Source organism: Aulostomus chinensis, chromosome 20, assembly GCF_037954235.1.
Source record: "Aulostomus chinensis isolate RoL2024-O1b breed Wild chromosome 20, RoL_Achi_v1.0, whole genome shotgun sequence".
In the NCBI taxonomy this organism is placed as follows: domain Eukaryota; kingdom Metazoa; phylum Chordata; class Actinopteri; order Syngnathiformes; family Aulostomidae; genus Aulostomus; species Aulostomus chinensis.
In genome coordinates this window covers 17256177-17274478 of record NC_141339.1, presented here as the reverse complement: position 1 = coordinate 17274478, position 18302 = coordinate 17256177, and the positions used below count along the sequence as shown (strand labels likewise).

General features: G+C 41.1%; 2 protein-coding genes across 2 annotated transcripts; both read left to right on the top strand.

The window, feature by feature from the left end:
* The first annotated feature begins 221 nt into the window (after nucleotides 1-221).
* On the top strand, nucleotides 222-1834 carry tcf21 (transcription factor 21). The gene is made up of 2 exons (XM_086189554.1): nucleotides 222-733; nucleotides 1387-1834. Exons 1-2 carry the CDS (start codon nucleotides 317-319, stop codon nucleotides 1474-1476), a joined length of 507 nt encoding a protein of 168 aa, XP_086045680.1. The 5' UTR covers nucleotides 222-316; the 3' UTR covers nucleotides 1477-1834.
* A 6993-nt stretch (nucleotides 1835-8827) lies between these two features.
* LOC147243069 (L-rhamnose-binding lectin SML-like) lies at nucleotides 8828-14059 on the top strand. Its single transcript, XM_086190023.1, has 9 exons — nucleotides 8828-8952; nucleotides 9963-9995; nucleotides 10077-10136; nucleotides 10519-10654; nucleotides 11661-11770; nucleotides 11856-11900; nucleotides 11988-12120; nucleotides 12538-12641; nucleotides 12793-14059. The coding sequence occupies exons 1-9, from the start codon at nucleotides 8922-8924 to the stop codon at nucleotides 12798-12800; spliced, it is 660 nt and encodes a 219-aa protein (XP_086046149.1). The 5' UTR covers nucleotides 8828-8921; the 3' UTR covers nucleotides 12801-14059.
* The last annotated feature ends 4243 nt before the right edge of the window (nucleotides 14060-18302 follow it).

Here is an 18302-nt window from a genome sequence, read left to right as displayed (position 1 = left end):
TATTCACCATTACATGCAGAGTTACTGGCTGAGTTCAATAGTGGGAGTTGGACTATTTGTTCTGCATGTTGCTGGGGTCCCTGAGGGTCCCTTTGGGTCCTGCAACTCTTTGAGAACCAAGGGATCAGCACCAGTGTCTCCTCCCAGCAGAGGTAACGCCCTCTCTGCGAAGGAAGATAAAAGGTCTGCTCCTCTCTGCTCTCTTCAGTTAGCAGCCCATGAACGCATCACCCAGGCGTGTGTTTGCCCGCCCGGTCCGTTCCTGCCCCGCAAGAACCCTCCCGCTCCCATGTTCTGAACCAGCAGACGGTCCACCATGTCCACCGGGTCTCTCAGCGATGTCGATGACGAGCTCCTAGATGGCATCCTGAAGTTTGGCTCCTCCGGTAAAGATTCCAACGAGAGCACAGAGGAGAGTTCCAACTGCGAGGAGCGCAGAGAAGCGCCGGGAAAGAAGAGAAAGACCGCGTCTAGGAAGAGCGCACCCAAGGGTGTGGCGCAGCAGGAGGGCAAACAGGTGCAGAGGAACGCGGCAAATGCCCGGGAGAGAGCCAGGATGCGAGTGCTGTCCAAAGCCTTCTCCAGACTCAAGACCTCTTTGCCTTGGGTGCCCCCGGACACCAAGCTCTCCAAACTGGACACGCTGCGCCTGGCGTCCAGCTACATCGCCCACCTCCGGCAGATACTGGCCAACGACAAGTACGAAAACGGATATATACACCCCGTCAACCTGGTGAGGAAACCCAGACGAGCCTCCTTTCATGTAGCAGCACTCTGAATGGGGAAAATGACGTCACGCTTGTACAAATCACAGTGCAAAAATGACTTCAGCCAGTTTCATGTCGATTCTGATACCAGATCGATTTAATCCAGGGATGCGTCCGCCGTCCCAGGCCTCATTTGAGCTCCAACCTGAATCTTCTGAAGCAGGTGCATGAGTTAGAGGCAGGAGGCACCAAGCACGTGTGACGTCTACGTCGATATTTAGCTGAATTATGAAGGCCCCCCTTTTTCAATGTCGCAGGCCTGTAAATCCTGATGTGCTGCAGCATCACGCCACCTCACCTCAGATGATGACATTTGTTTTGGCCTCATTTAATAATTTATCCTCACGTGTTACAGTAGTTTTTTCTTCTATTTTATTTGTTTATCCCGTACAATAAGATAACTAAAAAATTTAAAAAAAAAAAGAATAGTTTCCTGATAAACGGACATTTCACACCGAACAGGCAGTGAGTATGGGATGACAATATTTCATTTACAAGTTAATTTTTTTTCCCTTTTATTACAAAAAAAAAACAAGTTTGAATACAACAGTTATTCTGATGTATTTGTTTCATCACATGTCTATTTTTCGTGTTTAATATTTTGCATTTTCCTCCGCAGACGTGGCCTTTCATGGTTGCAGGTAAACCGGACAATGATTTGAAGGAAATGCTGAACACAACAAGGTTATGTGGAACGACGGCGTCCTGATAACGAACGAACAAGCGAACACTTCCGCGGCTCCACGAGGAGCCCCGAAGAAGATTGTGACCCAAATTCACGTCTCATCTCTGCAGACTTTTGAGTGGGAATTACGAAAGGAGGCTACCCCCCCCCCCCATCCCTCCTTCTTTTAACGTTCCCGTATAAAGAGAAAGTAACTTTTTTTTTTATTTAAAAACATTGTCACTTATTTGTCTTTGCTGGTTCAAAGATAAACTGCTTTAATTTGTCCCCCCTCCGTTTTCTTTTTTCTTTAAAAAAAAAAAACTACTACGCAGTTACATTTCGCAGGTCTGATGTGTGATGGATGGATGTAACGTTCACTGTCTGGAATGGTTGTACAGATTACATGTTATAAATATATATTTCTATCACTTGTGCAGCTTTGTGTTCAAACGCGTTTATTTACCTGCGGTCTTTTCGACCTTTCGTAACCTCTCTTATCGCTTGAGAATAGCAGAACCTGAGCACCAACAAAGCGTCAGTCCAGATAAGTCTCCTCTGTTGTTTCTGAAAGATAACACTGGACGTGGGTGTCGTGACGTAAACAAACACCCACAGATGATTTTAGAGCCTTAAAAAGCAGCCGAGTGTCAAGAAATTAAGAGTTATCGAGGTTAATGATTCGAGTAAATACAAAAAAATGTGGATTTCGATTGATTGCTGGCCTCTAATTGTGTGAATTGAGACTCTCAAATAATATCTCTCTAATAATAATAATAATAATAATAATAATAATAACAATCTTTTTTTATGATTAGAGTCATTTGCTCGAGTGTTTCCTGATTGGATGTGTTATTTTAAGAATCAGCCAATCAAAAGCGAGGAACGGGTCGGTGGTCAAAGTTGCTGGAAGCAAGAAGAAGTTTTAAGTTTGGGCAAACAAACAAAAAAGAAAGAAAGAACGAAAGGGGAAAAAAAGAAAGAAAAGACCCTGCGCATTGCGTCTTAATCCCGCCCAGCGCAGTTGTTTTAATTCGCTCGGGTTATGACCGCTGTGTTTACATCATCCCGACAGTTATTTATGCAGTCTGACACACGGCCTCTCTCTCTCTCTCTCTCTCTCTCTCTCTCTCTCTCTCTCTCTCTCTCTCTCTCCTGCAGTAAATCCATTTCTCTTCTCTCCTTCTTTGTTGTCCCTCTTTCTCTCTTTTTATTCTTGCATTCATGCTAAAAAATTAATACAGAACACAAACGTACCCTTAAACACATTCATTAGTTCAGAGTCAAGCCATGCACCAGAGGTTGAGGTCCAAACTTTCTGACCTTCAGGTACATGTTCCTTTAACCCTCAGTTTTGTCTTACAGAAGGGAAGCAAAACCACGTGACAAGCTCTAACCTTTTGGCTCCTGACATCTCTGTGGTGTATCTCTTTTCAACTGTCAGAAAAAACAAACAAATAAACATCAGGCTTAACTCCTTGCCTGAAAGACCAAACTCTGGGCTAAAAGACAAAGAAAATTTGTGCATAAGAGCATTTCGCGAATCAGCCCCAATGCTGAGATACTCTGAATGATTTTTTGGGGGTTTCACATTCACTTTCATTTTATGTTCTGATATATTTCAGAAAATGTACTTATCTTTTTAATTCATTCAATTAGCCCATTTGAAAAAAGGGCATGTACATGAATCAACCTGCATCAGCAGCTGCTGTTAGGAATCCTGCAACAGGGAACAAGAAAAAAAGAAGACTTCACCTGCCAGCACTTCAACACCAAATGTCACACCTTTTTTTGAAGACCTCTTTCCCTCTGATCCATGCTCAACACTTCAGGTTCATAGACTTTTGACTAAAAATAATAAGAATTCCAGCTAATTTGACAATATATGAATTCTAATGCTTCCCTTCAGCAGCCCAGGCAGGAGGGACGCTGCTAAATATACCCACCCTGGCTTTACATTGTCCATGCTAACAGGACAAGTTCACCAGTGACTATAAGATGGAGTGTTGCAGTAATAAAAGAGTCCCACCGACATCACTTCAAGGACCCTCACCTAATACATCAGCAGTGGCGTGGCAGGGGCCCCCGCCGCCACCCTATAGGGACCACCAAGGAGAAAATAAACTTGGCCATCTCTCTCCAGGGGCCAGCTGCAGTAAGCCGGAGAGGAAGAGAGAGATAGAGTGGGGATTGGGAAGGAGGGGGGGTCTGGGTGAGAGCAGGGCCGGGATTCCCATACTTGCTAATTGTTTTGTTGGACGTTTGCCCAAAGCTGTGAAAAAGGTCCACAGACTGAAGGGAGGAAAGAAATCAAGAGTTTGTTGCAGCTGAAACCATCACGGTTCACATCTGCTCGACTCCCTTTGTTCCCTTTAAAAACATATTTATAAGAACATGAGTGATGTAGTGAGCCGGCAATCATACTTTAAAAACATCTCCTGATGTAGCGCGTTAGCTTGTACAGAAGCTCAGAAAGGCCATACTTGATTCCCCCCCCCCCACCCCCCATTCAGAAAACTATCAATTTAAAAAAAAAAGTTTGTTAAATTTATCTGCAGAAACCGTGAACGCTGCTGCTTTCGTTATGCTGCATCCCTCTCCGTGTGTAACATCGCCCTCTCCTGGACAAAATAAAAAGTGAATTGAATTGATCTCAACATCAACGGGAAGTGCAAATTATGACACATTAGTTGCTCCCTTGTGTTGAGGAAGACGCAGCGAAAAAAAAGTGACGGCCGTGACGTGTTGAATATTTTTTTATGCGGATGATTTTAAAGAGCAATTCGAGCGCGTGTTGAAAGCCTGACATTGATTTAGGTTATTTAAATGCCAAATAAGGTTTGATTCTAACAATGCATCATGATAACAACAGCAATAATAATAATAATACATAGAGCTTTCAAGATACTCAAAAGATGCTTTACAAAAGGATCTTAGATCCTTTCTTGGTTACTGTATTGAATTCTTCCGTATTTTACCGGATGAACGCAAAGTTAAAAATCAAGGATTCCCTAACTGTGCAGCGATTGCTGTCATGGTCACAAATTGCATTCCTATGTTTGAGGACTGAAGATAACTGGTCATCAAGACTCCACTATTACACATCTTATTAATGAAATTATATGAATTATGAACGTGATACGGCACACAGGCCCTTTATATTCTGAAAAGTAAGGACTGCCTGCACTGAGTGGGAGTTTATACTGAGTAAGACAGAACTAAACAATGTTTAAACCTACTGAAGTGACGTGAGAGTCCTCTCATGTCCTCAGACAGGCCGATTCTGCCTAGTAACACTCCGAATAAATGTTAGCGAGGCTGCACCTGATACGACCGTTTAAACACAGCAAATCCGCCCAGAAGTGTATAATAAAGGAGTTCAGACAGGATTACAAAGATAATTTTGTTGTTATTTTAAAGCAACATTCTCTTTTTTTTTTGTTTTAATTGTCAGATTAAAAAAAACAAAATCATAACTCCACTAAAGTCACAGGTCTTTGTAATACAGACGCAAACCTGGAAATGTGCTTTATGCTAGAAGAATGTATTTTTTTCTAATTGACAAGAAATATATACTTCTAATAATTAAATCTGTTTAAAGATCATTGCACTGATGTATCAGATATCATTTTTTTGTCCACATTAAAAAGATTTTCATAAGAATTCAAATACAAGTGTTATTGAACTTTCTCCTCATATTCTTAAGGATCCCCCTGAAAGACTTTAAAGGACGCTTGAGAGTCCCTAGACCCCACTTTGAGAACCCCTGGGCTCATGGCCCTGCTACCGCCTCTGTCTGGCAGGTCAACCCTGCTGAAGAGTGACATATTCAGGGAGTCTTGAGTTCCTATTTGAGCCAGAAGATGGCAGCATCGTTCTGTCTATTGAAGAGCTGTGATCTTGAGAGCAGAGGGAGAGGTGATCACAGACTCTTGGAGGACTCAACCACACTGTGGGACGATGATGGAGAACTACAACTACCTGGAGCTCAGAGAGTGAATCAGCAGGCTCCACAAGGGTTCAGCATTTCAGCTGAAGCTCGATGTTCTGGTTAAAAGCGTTGACTGCTATGGCTTCTTGTGTTCTCTTTAAAAAAACAAAACAAAACAACATTACATATAATAATGAGAGACGTCACTGTGTCATTTTAAACGAGGTGAAGCTCCGCGCTCATCTTACACGAAAGAATTTAACCAGGTGACGTTGGAGAGCAGCTGCTGCTTGGTGTAAGTTCTCATCGGATGGCATCAGTGCCTGGGCAGCCTGGGCAGCCTGGGCAGCCTGGGCAGCCTGGGCAGCCTGGGCAGCCTGGGCAGCCTGGGCAGCCTGGGCAGCCTGGGCAGCCGGCAGCACAGCAGCCAGCGCAGATGCCACAGATAGCTGGGGCCTCCCATGTTCACTGCTAGTGAGTGTGAGTTTGTGTGTGTGTGTGTGTGTGTGTGTGTGTGTGTGTGTGTGTGCACGCATATTAGCATCAGATCCCTGTTATTATTAAAATAATCCCAGCAGGTGTCTGTACTGGGCCCACACGTCAATGCTGGAGTCCCTTATGGAACATTTCATCTTCAGCTCCTCCTGTGTCAGAATTTCATTTCAACTCGAGCAACTTTTTCTTGAAATCTAATTAAATAATCACATGAAATATTTTAGCATTATGCAGTTTTTTTTTTCTGGGTTCTGATGGATCGGTTCATTACCTTGATGTGTTTCTGCTGCTGAAATTGGAAAACCCAACCAGTTACTCTGAAAGGTTTTACGGGAGAAATTGTATCTTGAAATAGTTTTTAATTGCAGTGACCCCATGACCTTTGTCCTGGTGCTGCAAAATTATGTGTTTTATGTGTGTGTGTGTGTGTGTGTGTGTGTGGGGGGGGGGGTCTACACAGCAATATAAAGCGCTGTGTATGCAGTATCAATAATAATAACGTGCTTTTGTGTGGGGATGGTGTGTTTTTCATGCGTTCTAACTGCTTTTCTGCTACTTTTAGCCCTTCGGAGCCTGCCGTGGTCACCTGATGACTTCATGACAATGTCAACCGTGTTGCAGCCACACCCACTCATTGCACTAATGAATCCACAACCTATCCTTTGTTACGCTTTATTCTATGAGTCAGTGAGTAAAAGAGATGAAACGGTTATTTCCATTACCCAGTGTTCTTCAGTTTGCTCTTTGACTCAGATTATCACTTTGTTTCACTGAATTATGTCAAAAGTTGTTTTTGGCAGATATTGATAGTCTTCTTTTATATCGGCATCTCAACTCTGTCCTTCTTTGCTCAAAGGAAACAATGTGTTCAATATGTATGTTTATGGGCTCCATCAAATGTTTTGTAAAGTAAAGTTAGAAAACAGACGTACTTTTCAGAGTATGTAGGTACAAAATGTGACAATCGCACTTGTTTAAATTCAGATAAAATATCAACATATGAACAACACATTCATGTGTTTGAAAAGTCTGATTAAAGTTAAGAAGTCTTTGCTCAAACACCTTCATGCTCGCTCTCTCTCTCTCTCACACACACACACACACACACACACACACACACACACACACACACACTGAAAAAACTCAAGTGCTTCTCAAATCCTCCTCTTCCTCGACCAACTACATGGAACACAAGACAGCAACAATAGAAGATAAATTACACCCAAACACGAGGAGGTATTTTGTACCTAAAGCCTTGAAGTGCTTGTTTTCACACACAAATTTATGAGTACTTCACACTCGGTAGACTGTGAAGGAATGTGACCCAAACATGGCAGTTGTCGTCTGTCCGTCCACTGTGTTACGGTCATTAAAATCCCTCGTGTATACGGCGCCTCATGGGCCATTAATTTATGATGAGTATATAAATCAGATGAAGGTCTATGTTTTCTACTTGCATGTGTTCATGTTAACGTTTCACGGCCCAGAATGACGTACAGTTCGAGCGATAACAAGAGGCTTGTGGATGTGGAGAGATTTTTAGTGAATTCGGATTCATCTTCAGTTTTGAAATGAACACTTGGGATATCAATTATTGGGGCAGCAGAAGTGTTCAAATACATTCGGGTATTTAATCGAACGCCGTGTGTTTTATCATTCCCGGTATGTCTGGGGAGGATTATTTGAATTAAATATGTCTACTTTGGTTAACTTGCGAATTGTTAATGTGCACATCCATGATGAAGGGTTCCAGTGCGACTCACTACTGAACACTGATGTATTTGGTGTATTTCTGTCATGAAGAGACTTCATGTAGGCTAGTTATGTTTGATACAACCTTTCATTTTTCAGACTGCGTTAACATAATAAACCTGATATTTCCGCCTCTGTAAACCATTCTTTCCTTTCTACTTCCAACAACTGTCAAACCTCAGTCCGGTGGCGGCTGCATGCTGTGACCCGCGTTCACTACGCTCTCTTTTCTCACTCTTTTTAACACAGATGCAACAAGAAGCTGCACTATCAAAGCCGGAACTCTCCGTGTGTGAGCACACACACACGTACCTGTGTGAGAAGCACTGCCTCTCAACTGATATTAGAACTCTCTTCCCCCAGCTGACGCATGTTCACAGCCCAAACGAGCAAAGATAAACATGATAATGGGCTTGAACGAGGAAGTTATCCTGCAACCAATAAGATAACTCCAGATAACTGATGCACTCTGCTTTCTTTACCTTCTTTTTTCAGTTTTTCTTGGTTTTATAAACTTAGATTTTCATGTAGCTGTGATAATTAAGAGTGATTATACTGCAGTAACACATCATTTTGTTTAGTCTCAAGGTAAAACTTTCATCCTCTGACCACTACAGGAGAATCCTGTACAGTTGGATATTGACGTTTACAATCTCTGCGTTAGTTAACTACGACTTCATTTAAACTTAAACGTGCTCTAGCAGAGCCTTCCCGTGTTCAATATCCATAAGGAAATCCACAGATGCTAAAAGAAACTTAATAAAGTTGAGTTGAGTTGAGAGCTGGAAAATAATCAATGCTCCATGAATGAGTTTGAGGAAATGGAACGGCAAAAATAAGACGAGATGACTGATGGTTCATGACCTGAGAGGCGCACTAACAACAAAACAATAGGCTGCAATAACTCTTGCAAAAGTTCCTGGTACACTGTACTACTTACTAAGATCAGAGGGTTTCTTGATGGGTGAGTCACCGGTTGAAGATATTATCACTACAAACCTGTTTGAGTACTCTGATAAGGGATGAAGACATCAATCAAGACCAAGTACAAAATACATTACAATACTCATGATGGATCTCAAAAGATGGGGAAAGAGGAGAAAATGAGGACAAGGAGGAGTCATCTGTCAAACAAGAGGATTACTGCCACATCACCTGCATCTGAGTCTCCCCATCACGTAAACATACTTCAAGGATACGTCCTTATTTATCTAAGGTAAGTTCCTGATCATCAGACTATAAATGTACGCTCCGCATAAATGCTGGTGACTGTGCTCCGCCACCGCTCTTCACCTCAAGGATCCGACGCAAGATGGCAGATTTCAGGCTCAGCACAACCCTGCGTAAGCATACAACTTAGAATATTCTTCTATGGGTTAAAAAAGAAAGAAAGAAAAGAAACTGAAGATTTATCTGGAAAGAATTCCTGCGTGAATACAATCGAATTCCTAGCCATTTCTATACGTTATTTCATTTTTTTTTGTACTTAGAATAAAATCAAAACAATGTTGCTGGATACAGCAAAAGTGACATTTTGAAAAACTTTCAGGGGAACTCGCAAAACTTTCCTTGCAAAAGTAGTTTTTTTCTTTCCTTCAAACATGGATCTCTTTTTTTAAATTTTTCTCTTCTAGGATGCAGTAAATATGAAAATAATTAATAACATATTTAATAATAATAATATCACTTATCTGCACCGATGCCTTTCTTATCCATATTAGGCACGAGACATGCTATTTCACAAAACACTCATTATGTGTATGTTGGTGTTTCATTATTTTGTGGGAATAGAAAGATTTCACACTAAGGCTTATAACATGAGCCTTTCCCCTTGAAGCGCGAGCTGCTGTTTTTTTTTTTTTTTGGATAATAAAGTTTTGACATTCCAAAACATTGTTAAAAGACCAATGTCTCTCCATTATAACGGTATAAAGGTAGACAAACTGAAGACAAAAGTCATCATCCACAGATCTGGCCGTGTGATAACATCAGCATACGCTCCACTGAAAATAGTCACTTATAAATATTTCACTCTTATACAATTTAGTGTGAATGAAATCAGATATCTGTTAGCGTTAGCAAACAGCTGCTCCACTGAATCAGCTGCTAATTACAGCAGCATTCGATCATATATCTGGTTTTACAACTTCAGGAAGCAAAAGGTTTACAACTTAAGGGAAAAGGTGTAACAGACTCCAGCCAATGCCTGTGAGTGGAGTGTTTTTTTTGTTTTTCTTTCCCGTTTAGCCTGAAAGATCTCCTTCACTTCCTCGTCAAAACTATATATCCGGTATTGTTGGAACTCTGGAAAAAAAAAGGAGCTAAACCAGCTTTTCCTGTGTTTTTTTTCCAGTGCTGACGGTGACGTGTTTACTGGTGACAACAGGTAAGATTGAGGACACTGGTGCATTCATGCTGTACACCTGCCTTTGAACACATCGCTCATTCTTTTCGCTCGTTGTTTCAGTTGTCTCCGTGGAGCGGTCCATCACCTGTCAAGGTCCCAACAGTCATCGTCTCAATTGTGGTATGACTTGAGTCTCTGCGTTAAGAATGATGGTGCATTTAAGGGCTTTATTTGGGTGTTACACATTTGAATATGTCTGGATTCTAAGTTGTGGTCAGCCAGTTTGGTTCACGTCAGATCTTTATTGATGCACAACAACTTTTTTGTGCACCAATAAATCTTTTAGAAATATAAACTTCTAACACAGGAAGACAGTTGGACACTTGAAATGTTTGTGTTTTCTGTGCAAAACTTGTAATAAAATCAAGGATGTAAGGGGAAGGCAAAGAAAACACCACAGAAGAAGAAACCTATAACCTAAACGATGAGATGTATTTGAATTCAAATGGTAAGATAGTAAAGTGCTGGTCCCTGCTTATGTCATTCTCCCTCGCTGTTACAGAGCGCGGCGTGATCGTTGTGCTGAGCGCCGTGTACGGACGTTTGAACAGAGAATTCTGCAGCCAGGGCATCCCTGCTGATCAGCTGTCTAATACCCAATGCTCCCTGGCGGGGACCTCGAACATCGTCAAGACAAGGTACCACATACATTTACATTTATGCTGCGATTGCTGCTTCCTGGTCAGGTTTATGAAATGTTCTTACACACACTACTGGGCTATCGGACTAAATTGAGGGCTAGAAAAGTCCTAAAATAAGCAAGAATAAATTCAAAAGTAAACAGATATCTAACGAGGCCCAGTGATATTCGTCTGACAAATCCCATTAGCCAACTATTTGTGCCAGTGAAGGGCTGTAAAAGTAGAGCCTGGGGGCCAAATTTAGGAGTAAAGAAAAAAATAATAATACCAGATCTGGTAATAACAAATAAACTTTCCATTTTTGTGGTGTAAAAATGCTCTTTAAATATCAATCAATCATTTTTTAAAAATTTAAACAGGCAGCATATCGACTCTTCACACAGGACGTCAGTTTGCACAAGTGATGTCAGAAAAAAGGCGGAGACAGTGTTAGACGCACAAAGACAACGTAATATGTGTTCCATTTAGTTCTTGCGCTCCTCGGGAAAAAGTTGTGCACCCCCACAAGGTTCTTGTCACCACAGTGTGTTGTAGGTGAGATATGATAGAGGTTAAAAACAAAGACTGGACTGCTTCTTTTTTTTTGTTTTCATGTGTGTGCTGGAAATGACCATATTTAGATGAGAGGGTGGAGCTGGGGAGGAGCACTACTATATCCTGGTGGACAGGATTGGCAACTTGTCAAATCATTGAAGCTCTAAAACGCTCATCAGGTCATATGAGAATTGGAGTCGTTTTCTGGCCATGGTTCTTTTCGCTATAAAATGATCAACTAAAAAGTCATCAAACAACACTAAACTAGGAACACTTCTCTCCTGAAATGCTACTTTTGGTCTATTGAGGTACAAAGTAGTACACCGAGATGGGACAGACCAGTACCAACTGACTGGCAAATTTACATATGGCACCTTTAAGTTTTATCCAACTATCGTAATACGGGTTAACCTTTGCACTTATATTTCTTTGCTGAAAGATGTTTTTTTAAAACTCTTTTTTCCAACAGATGTGATGGCAAGAAGACATGTGAACTGGACATCAATGATGTGTTTACTTCTGATCCCTGCCATGGCATCTATAAATATTTGGAGACCAACTACACCTGCTTCCCAGCATGTCAGTCACACATCTGCATCTAAAATCGACAGTGAAACCAAGCTGCTAACCAGCTGATGTCTAACACGTCTCATGTACTTGACAGTTCACGTTGTCGCTTGTGAGCGCTCCGAGGTGCAGTTGCAGTGTGGTAAGATTCATTCATATTCATATTTAAAACTCAGCTATCTGCTTAATTCCTATTTTCTTCACACAGTTATTCCTTTTTTCCCGTCAGATGTTGGGCAAGTAATATTTGTCTATGGTGCTGACTATGGACGTCTTGACAAGACCACGTGCATTTACAGACGGCCTGCTCGGGAGTTGGAAAATACCCACTGCTCAAACCCCACTAATCTTGTTGCAGAGAGGTACGGCTGCGCTCTCTTCAATAAATATGAGCAAAGTATAAACACAAGAATATGAAAACGTGTAAAAAAAAAAGACTTTTGGAGTGATTCTTCAACTTACAATGTCAAGGGGGACAGTGTAGCCTGTAAAAATGATTGCAAAAATGTTCCCGGCAAGTTCATGCGTGGTCAGTTTCTTTGTGTCACACCAAAAAAACCTCCCCAAAACAGGCATTTATTTATTAGACCTAAATAATGACACTAGGAACTGTAGGTGACCCTTTTTTCGCCTATATTACTGTTTGAAGAGTTGCATTTGTAAACCAAATTATCGTTAAAAACAGATTTTAAATGTTATTTTTTGAAAACTTTATTAAATACTACAGATTTGCCGGAGCATTCAAGTCGGTATTTCCTCTCGTCTCTCTTCATTCACAGGTGCAACGGGAAAAACAGCTGCACTGTCAGTGCACTCAACTCAGTGTTTGGCGACCCTTGTGTGGGCACTTACAAGTACCTGCAGGTTGCTTACATATGTGACTGTAAGTACAAATGTACGGAGTGGGAAAGAGAAATAGCATGATTCATGTCTAGATCTTTCAAAAAAACAAAAACAAAAAAACAACAACCTGATTTGTAATTGTTATGACTTAAAAATATTTGTCTGAGTTAAACATTTTCTGTCCTTTGCAGATAATTAATCCAGCCGGAGCACGATAGGCTTTGACATGGGACACAAAAATCCCCTGCACACTCGTGAAAAGACACACACAATGTGCCCGACGTGACTTTCTGCAGAATATAAACATATTAAAATCCTATTTCGTTCTGTGAAACGCCCTGTACTCCTTCTCCATCATTAGAGCTCCAGAATATAATTTGCGTATGCTGGAATATTGGACCGTTCATCAATTATTTTATTTTTTCTATTATTTTTGGACTTTTATTTCCTGCACCACTCGTGAAAATGGCACAATTTTGTTGAAAGGTTTGAGGGGGGGATATTCTGGATTGTAGAAGTTGAGGCTCATGTGTGTTTACGTCGTGGCCCCCAGGAAGAGCAGCACTTGCTACGTGTTGATGGGGCCTCTGATTAACAATCTCTCTCTGTTTACTTATTTACTTGAATCTCTGGCACTAACCTTATTTTACAGACCCCAACAAAGCTCCGATTATAACCACATTCCGCTCAAAACCTTGAACCGCTAACAACACTGTAATAAGGCGGTTTAGGGCTTTGGGAGTGATTTTGGACTTTTGATATTGAAATGCAATTTTGGGATCAAAGAGCTTGCAAAGGGTAAAAGAGGTCACTCTTACACACACATATCCATGTTGTAAGAGCCGTGTTAGTAGAAGGAAGAGGCGCCTTGACTAAATGATGTTTGACCAGGTGGGCACAATTACATGTGTGTGTTTCGGGGTTTGCATGCACACTGTGTCTGTGTGTGTATAAGAATTATCCATATGTTGTTTTTAGAGGATTGAAGTCTATTACAATTAGGGAGACATGACTCTCCCACCTCACAGTTTTCCACAGGTATACACCCACCAGAGGAAGAGAGTCAGACGGTTTCCTGATGCTTTTCTTATTATCACCACTTAGAATGATAGCGTCAATGATTCCACAGTGGTGTCCTGAGTTTATTTAACTAGCTGCTACTCATAAGGGAGCAGAATGATGGCGGGTCACTGCAGAGGGGAGTTACAGAGATTTTGAGGAGCTTTGGCTAACCCTCGGTGAGTGTTTAGACAGAGTTGGTGCCAGTGTGGAGGAATACGACAGGGTTTTGCTCTTTATGGGAGTGATAAACACCTGCTTTGGTGCTTATCAAACATTAGGTCGTGAGCGTGTGGGTGCGGTTTGTGTGCAAGTCCTAACACATGTTTCATTATTAGTTCAAATCACTCACAGGTGACTTTGTTTATTTGATCTCAATTAAACCTCCCCCTTTTCCCACATCTGAGTTTTTTTCTTTTTTAAGAGGACCCTTTCTCTATTAGTTTCAAACATTCCGAGGATTGTGGTGAAAATCCAGGAGAAGAAGAAGCAAGAGGAGCGTGTGCCCACCATGGTTTCTGTAACAAGGTGCCATTTTTATTCACTAAAACAGGAACACCTCGGAATACCGCGCACACATGGGTTCAATTATTATCCTGTGGAATTCCACAAAAAAGTAAAGTCGGCAATAAGGAAAATATTCCTCTAATCTGGGGTCTTCCTCAAGCTGGGTGTGAAGGAAATATAGGGGGGTCTCCATTTAATTGGCTCCAGATTGGACCACCTTATTGCAAAAGCACTGTGACTGTTCGCTCAGTGGGGTTATTTTGTTGGAAAAGGCAGTATTTTGCTTGTATGTGAAATAAATGTCTGATTTTTCAGAGGGAGTTTCTGCAAATCAGATTGGACTGGTCAAGTTATAGGAAGCAGATGGACTGGAACAAGTAAAGAAAACAGTGCGTCCCGTAAGAGACTGAGACAGAGGTTCTCAGTTAAAAAAAAAAAAAGTTAAAAGAGAACATCATGTCACAAAGACGTGTTGAATATGAGAAATTACTAATCACAGGTTGACCAGTTCATAGTCTAGGTCTGATAAACACGTTAAGACGTGTTTAAGTCACGTTGAGACCTGTGAGACACACACGGACACACTCACACACCTGCTTTTTGACAGATTTAATGAGTAGAGTGACACACTGACGTGTCACCTACTGTACTCTGACAGCTCCGAGACAGGAAAACTGCAGTACATTTCCAACAGGTAGGAAAACTCAATGTGCTAAGCTAACTAGCCACCAGCAGGTCTCTGTTGGTTTCAGCGCCCTAAATCATACACAAAGGAGAGAAGCATATCTATCTACTTTTCTGGCTCTCGGGAGGATGAAAAATAAGCATATTATTTAAATTTAAGGCCCTGAAATATTTGGGTTTGTCTGCAATGGGAAAGAGTTTGAACTTATAAAATCATGCAACAGTTCACCGAGAAAAATTGTATGAATGTGAGCTGGAGAGAAATGAATAGAACCCAGATATTTTATAATTTATCCAACTTCAAATACTTCCTCAGAAATTAAAAAAATAAGACTTTGGAAAAAAGATCTGACAAACTAATAAAATCGCAATTTTACTGTAACATAAAGACATCGATTGGTTGTGAGTTCAGAACATCCAGAGTGCAACGGAAGTTCACCTCAGTTCTCGTGCAAATTAAGTGATACAATACCTTTGTGAATTATTGATCCTCTGGTTCTACTGCTGTGGCGTATCCAGGCCATGAGGCAGTTCAGAGCTGCCACAGTTCTCCTGACCATTTCCTGACCAATTGTTGCATAAGCTGAAGCTGGCCAACCACTTCCAAAAGTTAAGAGAGATCCAATAAAACTAAGTCCAAAGGTCAAACATTAAGATTTATTTCTAGGAAAAACATCCACTGCTGTCAATCAATAGTGCTGTTTTCCATCTTCTGTAAAAGAGCAAAGACCACAGAAGAAAAAAACAAAACAGCAACATTTCACAAGGAATTAAAATGATTTGTGTGTGATTCAAGATTTTTGACTCACATATTTGTGGTGTTGACTGAGCAAGTTGTCTTGGTCGTGAGAGCCGTTGGTATTGAGGCCAAAAAGGAGGAAGCTAACATAGATTATTAGCATTGTTGTAATTTTAAGGAACATTTTAGAATATGCGCTTATTTGCCATCCTCCCCAGAGCCACATAAGATGGATAGCCCTCTGTCTTCTGTTAGTATATTAGGGAGCTGAGATCCACACAGGCCAGCTGACTGCTAGTTAGCTTAGCTCAATGAATCGTAGTGAATGGGTAAGTTAGCATGCTTCTGTCCTGATCACTCACCTTGGAAAAGCCGTAGGTCATCCTCTGTCTATTCTGGCTCAAACTGGATCTTGATTTGTCTGTCAGTAATCATCCTCATCCACTCAGAGTTGGACACGATCGTCAACATGTGTGAACAAATGTTCTCTGATTCTAAAATTACAATATCTTGCAATATTATGGTATTATTAATCGCATATGTTGAATACAACCAATGTTCAATTAATGCGGACAAAGACCATTTGGGAGAAACATTAATTTCATGACTTATGCTAACACTTACTATCCACTATCATTCATTGTGCTAAGCTAACTAGTGGTCTCTGTGGCTCTCACCTTCTTATAGCATGTACAGGTTCGAGAAAGGTGTCTATCTTCTAGTTTGGCTCTCGGAAAGATGCGTCTTTACTTCATCTGTTGGGGTAGAAGCCCCTTCACCATTGAATGTAATAGTATTTTGAACAAATTAAAGAAACATTGTTTAAGCAACTGTGCAAGCAACCAACGATGGTTAGTTAGGGTAGTAAACTTGATATATTTCCTCACCCTCTGATAACACACTTTCGAATAAAATAATGTGCAGTCAAAAGTGTGCAAGCCAAGATTTACTTTTGTTTGAAAAATGACACCTAAATAAAGTTGAGATTGAGTTAATTGATTTCAAAGGTAGAAGCACTTCTAGTTTTATCTGAGATTTATCTTGTCATGTGTGGTATCCACTCCAGTTACACTGGGACACATTCATAGATCCCACAGATCCATAGATCCTAGGTAAGGAGAGTTCAAGTATATAATGTGTGAGGGTCAACAAGAGACTTTTACTTCACTCCAGTTGTGAAAGTTTAACTCGCGAGTTAAAGAAGAGCTGTCTGGAGAAACAGCAACACCACCAGCAGCCACCCACTGCTTCACTTTTGCTCTCCATCCCATTCTTTCCTCCTAGATGCCATTTGTCCACCTTGGTACTCTGATGCCCTTCCGGAGAGCGAAGTATCAGTTTTCTTCCCTACTGGCCCCCAGCTCCCTACACCATGCATTTTTAATGGACACACTCGTGCAGCGGACAAATGATTTTTATTTTTGACAGGGGAGGGCTGGCTCTAGTTACATAGGGATGGGGAGAGAGCGAGAACGCACCCAAGTGAGCATAGAGAAGAATGCGCGCATGCACACACACACACACACACACACACACACACACACACACACACACACACACACACACACACACACACACACACACACACAAACAACCGAGAGAATAAATCAAGAATGATCCAGCTGTTAATGCTAACAAACAACCTTGAGAAGATGATATGTTTTGAAACTATTTTTTGTGTGTTTTCCTCTTGCATGCTTAAAACAAATACAATATACACACTTCCTTCAATCCCCATAAAGTGCTTGCTTAAAAGACCACTTGGGTTATGATGGGCTGATGTCCAGGCTGATGAAAGCAGCCCACCAGGGCCTTCATTAAACCAGGATTAGAGCCAATCTAAACCCATTAACTCTGGATTAAAACTGCTTTAATTCCAATCAAATCAGAATTAAAGTTCACACTGTGAGACTATGTGTACCTTATACACTGTGACAACAGACTGGTGTGCTAAACTGTCTAATATGCATGTGTGTGTGCGTGGTAAGTTAACATTTCAATCTTTACTAAGTTGGCGTTGCCAGTAGATGGTGTAATCTATTCATTCAGGGGAGAAATACTCGAAATAGAAACTATTGTGTTACCAATAACTGGATATTCCCATGCAAGGATGAAAAGAGGATGAGTGATTAGTTCAATTTGGACTTAAGTTCATACAGCTGTTTAATAAGGGGCAAGAAAATACCCATTTTCACTGGACACAACATGGGTGTTAGACTCTCAAGGAGACCAATATGACAGTGTATTTCACCTGAGTCCCTGTAATTTCTATGCTTTAAAAAGATTAAATGAAGAAATGTACTGATTAGTGAGTTTTGGAGGAGCCGGGAGGCTCTCAGACTGTTTCCCCCCTGTTTCAAGACTTACTGCTACACTAAACTACTGTAAGTAGCTGGTCACTGCTTTAAAAAGAAAAGAAGCTAATTACAGTAAAGACTGACCTATAGTTGTGCATCAGCCCAACGCAGATGCTATACCCCCTTTTTTCTGAATATATGTGCAAAACTCCTTTTGAAAATAAACTCTTAAGCAATTAATCTTGTGGGCGGCATGGCTCAGAGGTAGAGTGGCAGTCTGGCAACCCAAGGGTTGCTGGTTTGATCCTTGCTTCCCCTGGTGACCATGTTGAAGTGTCCTTGAGCAAGATATTGAGCCCCTAATTACTCCTTATGGCCCTGCGACTGACTGGCGATCCGTCCAGAGTGAACCCCG

Bases quoted from the DNA above. Each gene is read 5' to 3' on its own strand.
- LOC147243069 (XM_086190023.1), top strand. From the start codon at position 8,922: ATGGCAGATTTCAGGCTCAGCACAACCCTGC. The intron at 10,655-11,660 runs GTACCACATACA...TTTTTCCAACAG, and splicing joins TCGAACATCGTCAAGACAAG to ATGTGATGGCAAGAAGACAT. The intron at 12,121-12,537 runs GTACGGCTGCGC...CTTCATTCACAG, and splicing joins ACTAATCTTGTTGCAGAGAG to GTGCAACGGGAAAAACAGCT.
- tcf21 (XM_086189554.1), top strand. From the start codon at position 317: ATGTCCACCGGGTCTCTCAGCGATGTCGATGACGAGCTCCTAGATGGC. The intron at 734-1,386 runs GTGAGGAAACCC...TTTCCTCCGCAG, and splicing joins ATATACACCCCGTCAACCTG to ACGTGGCCTTTCATGGTTGC.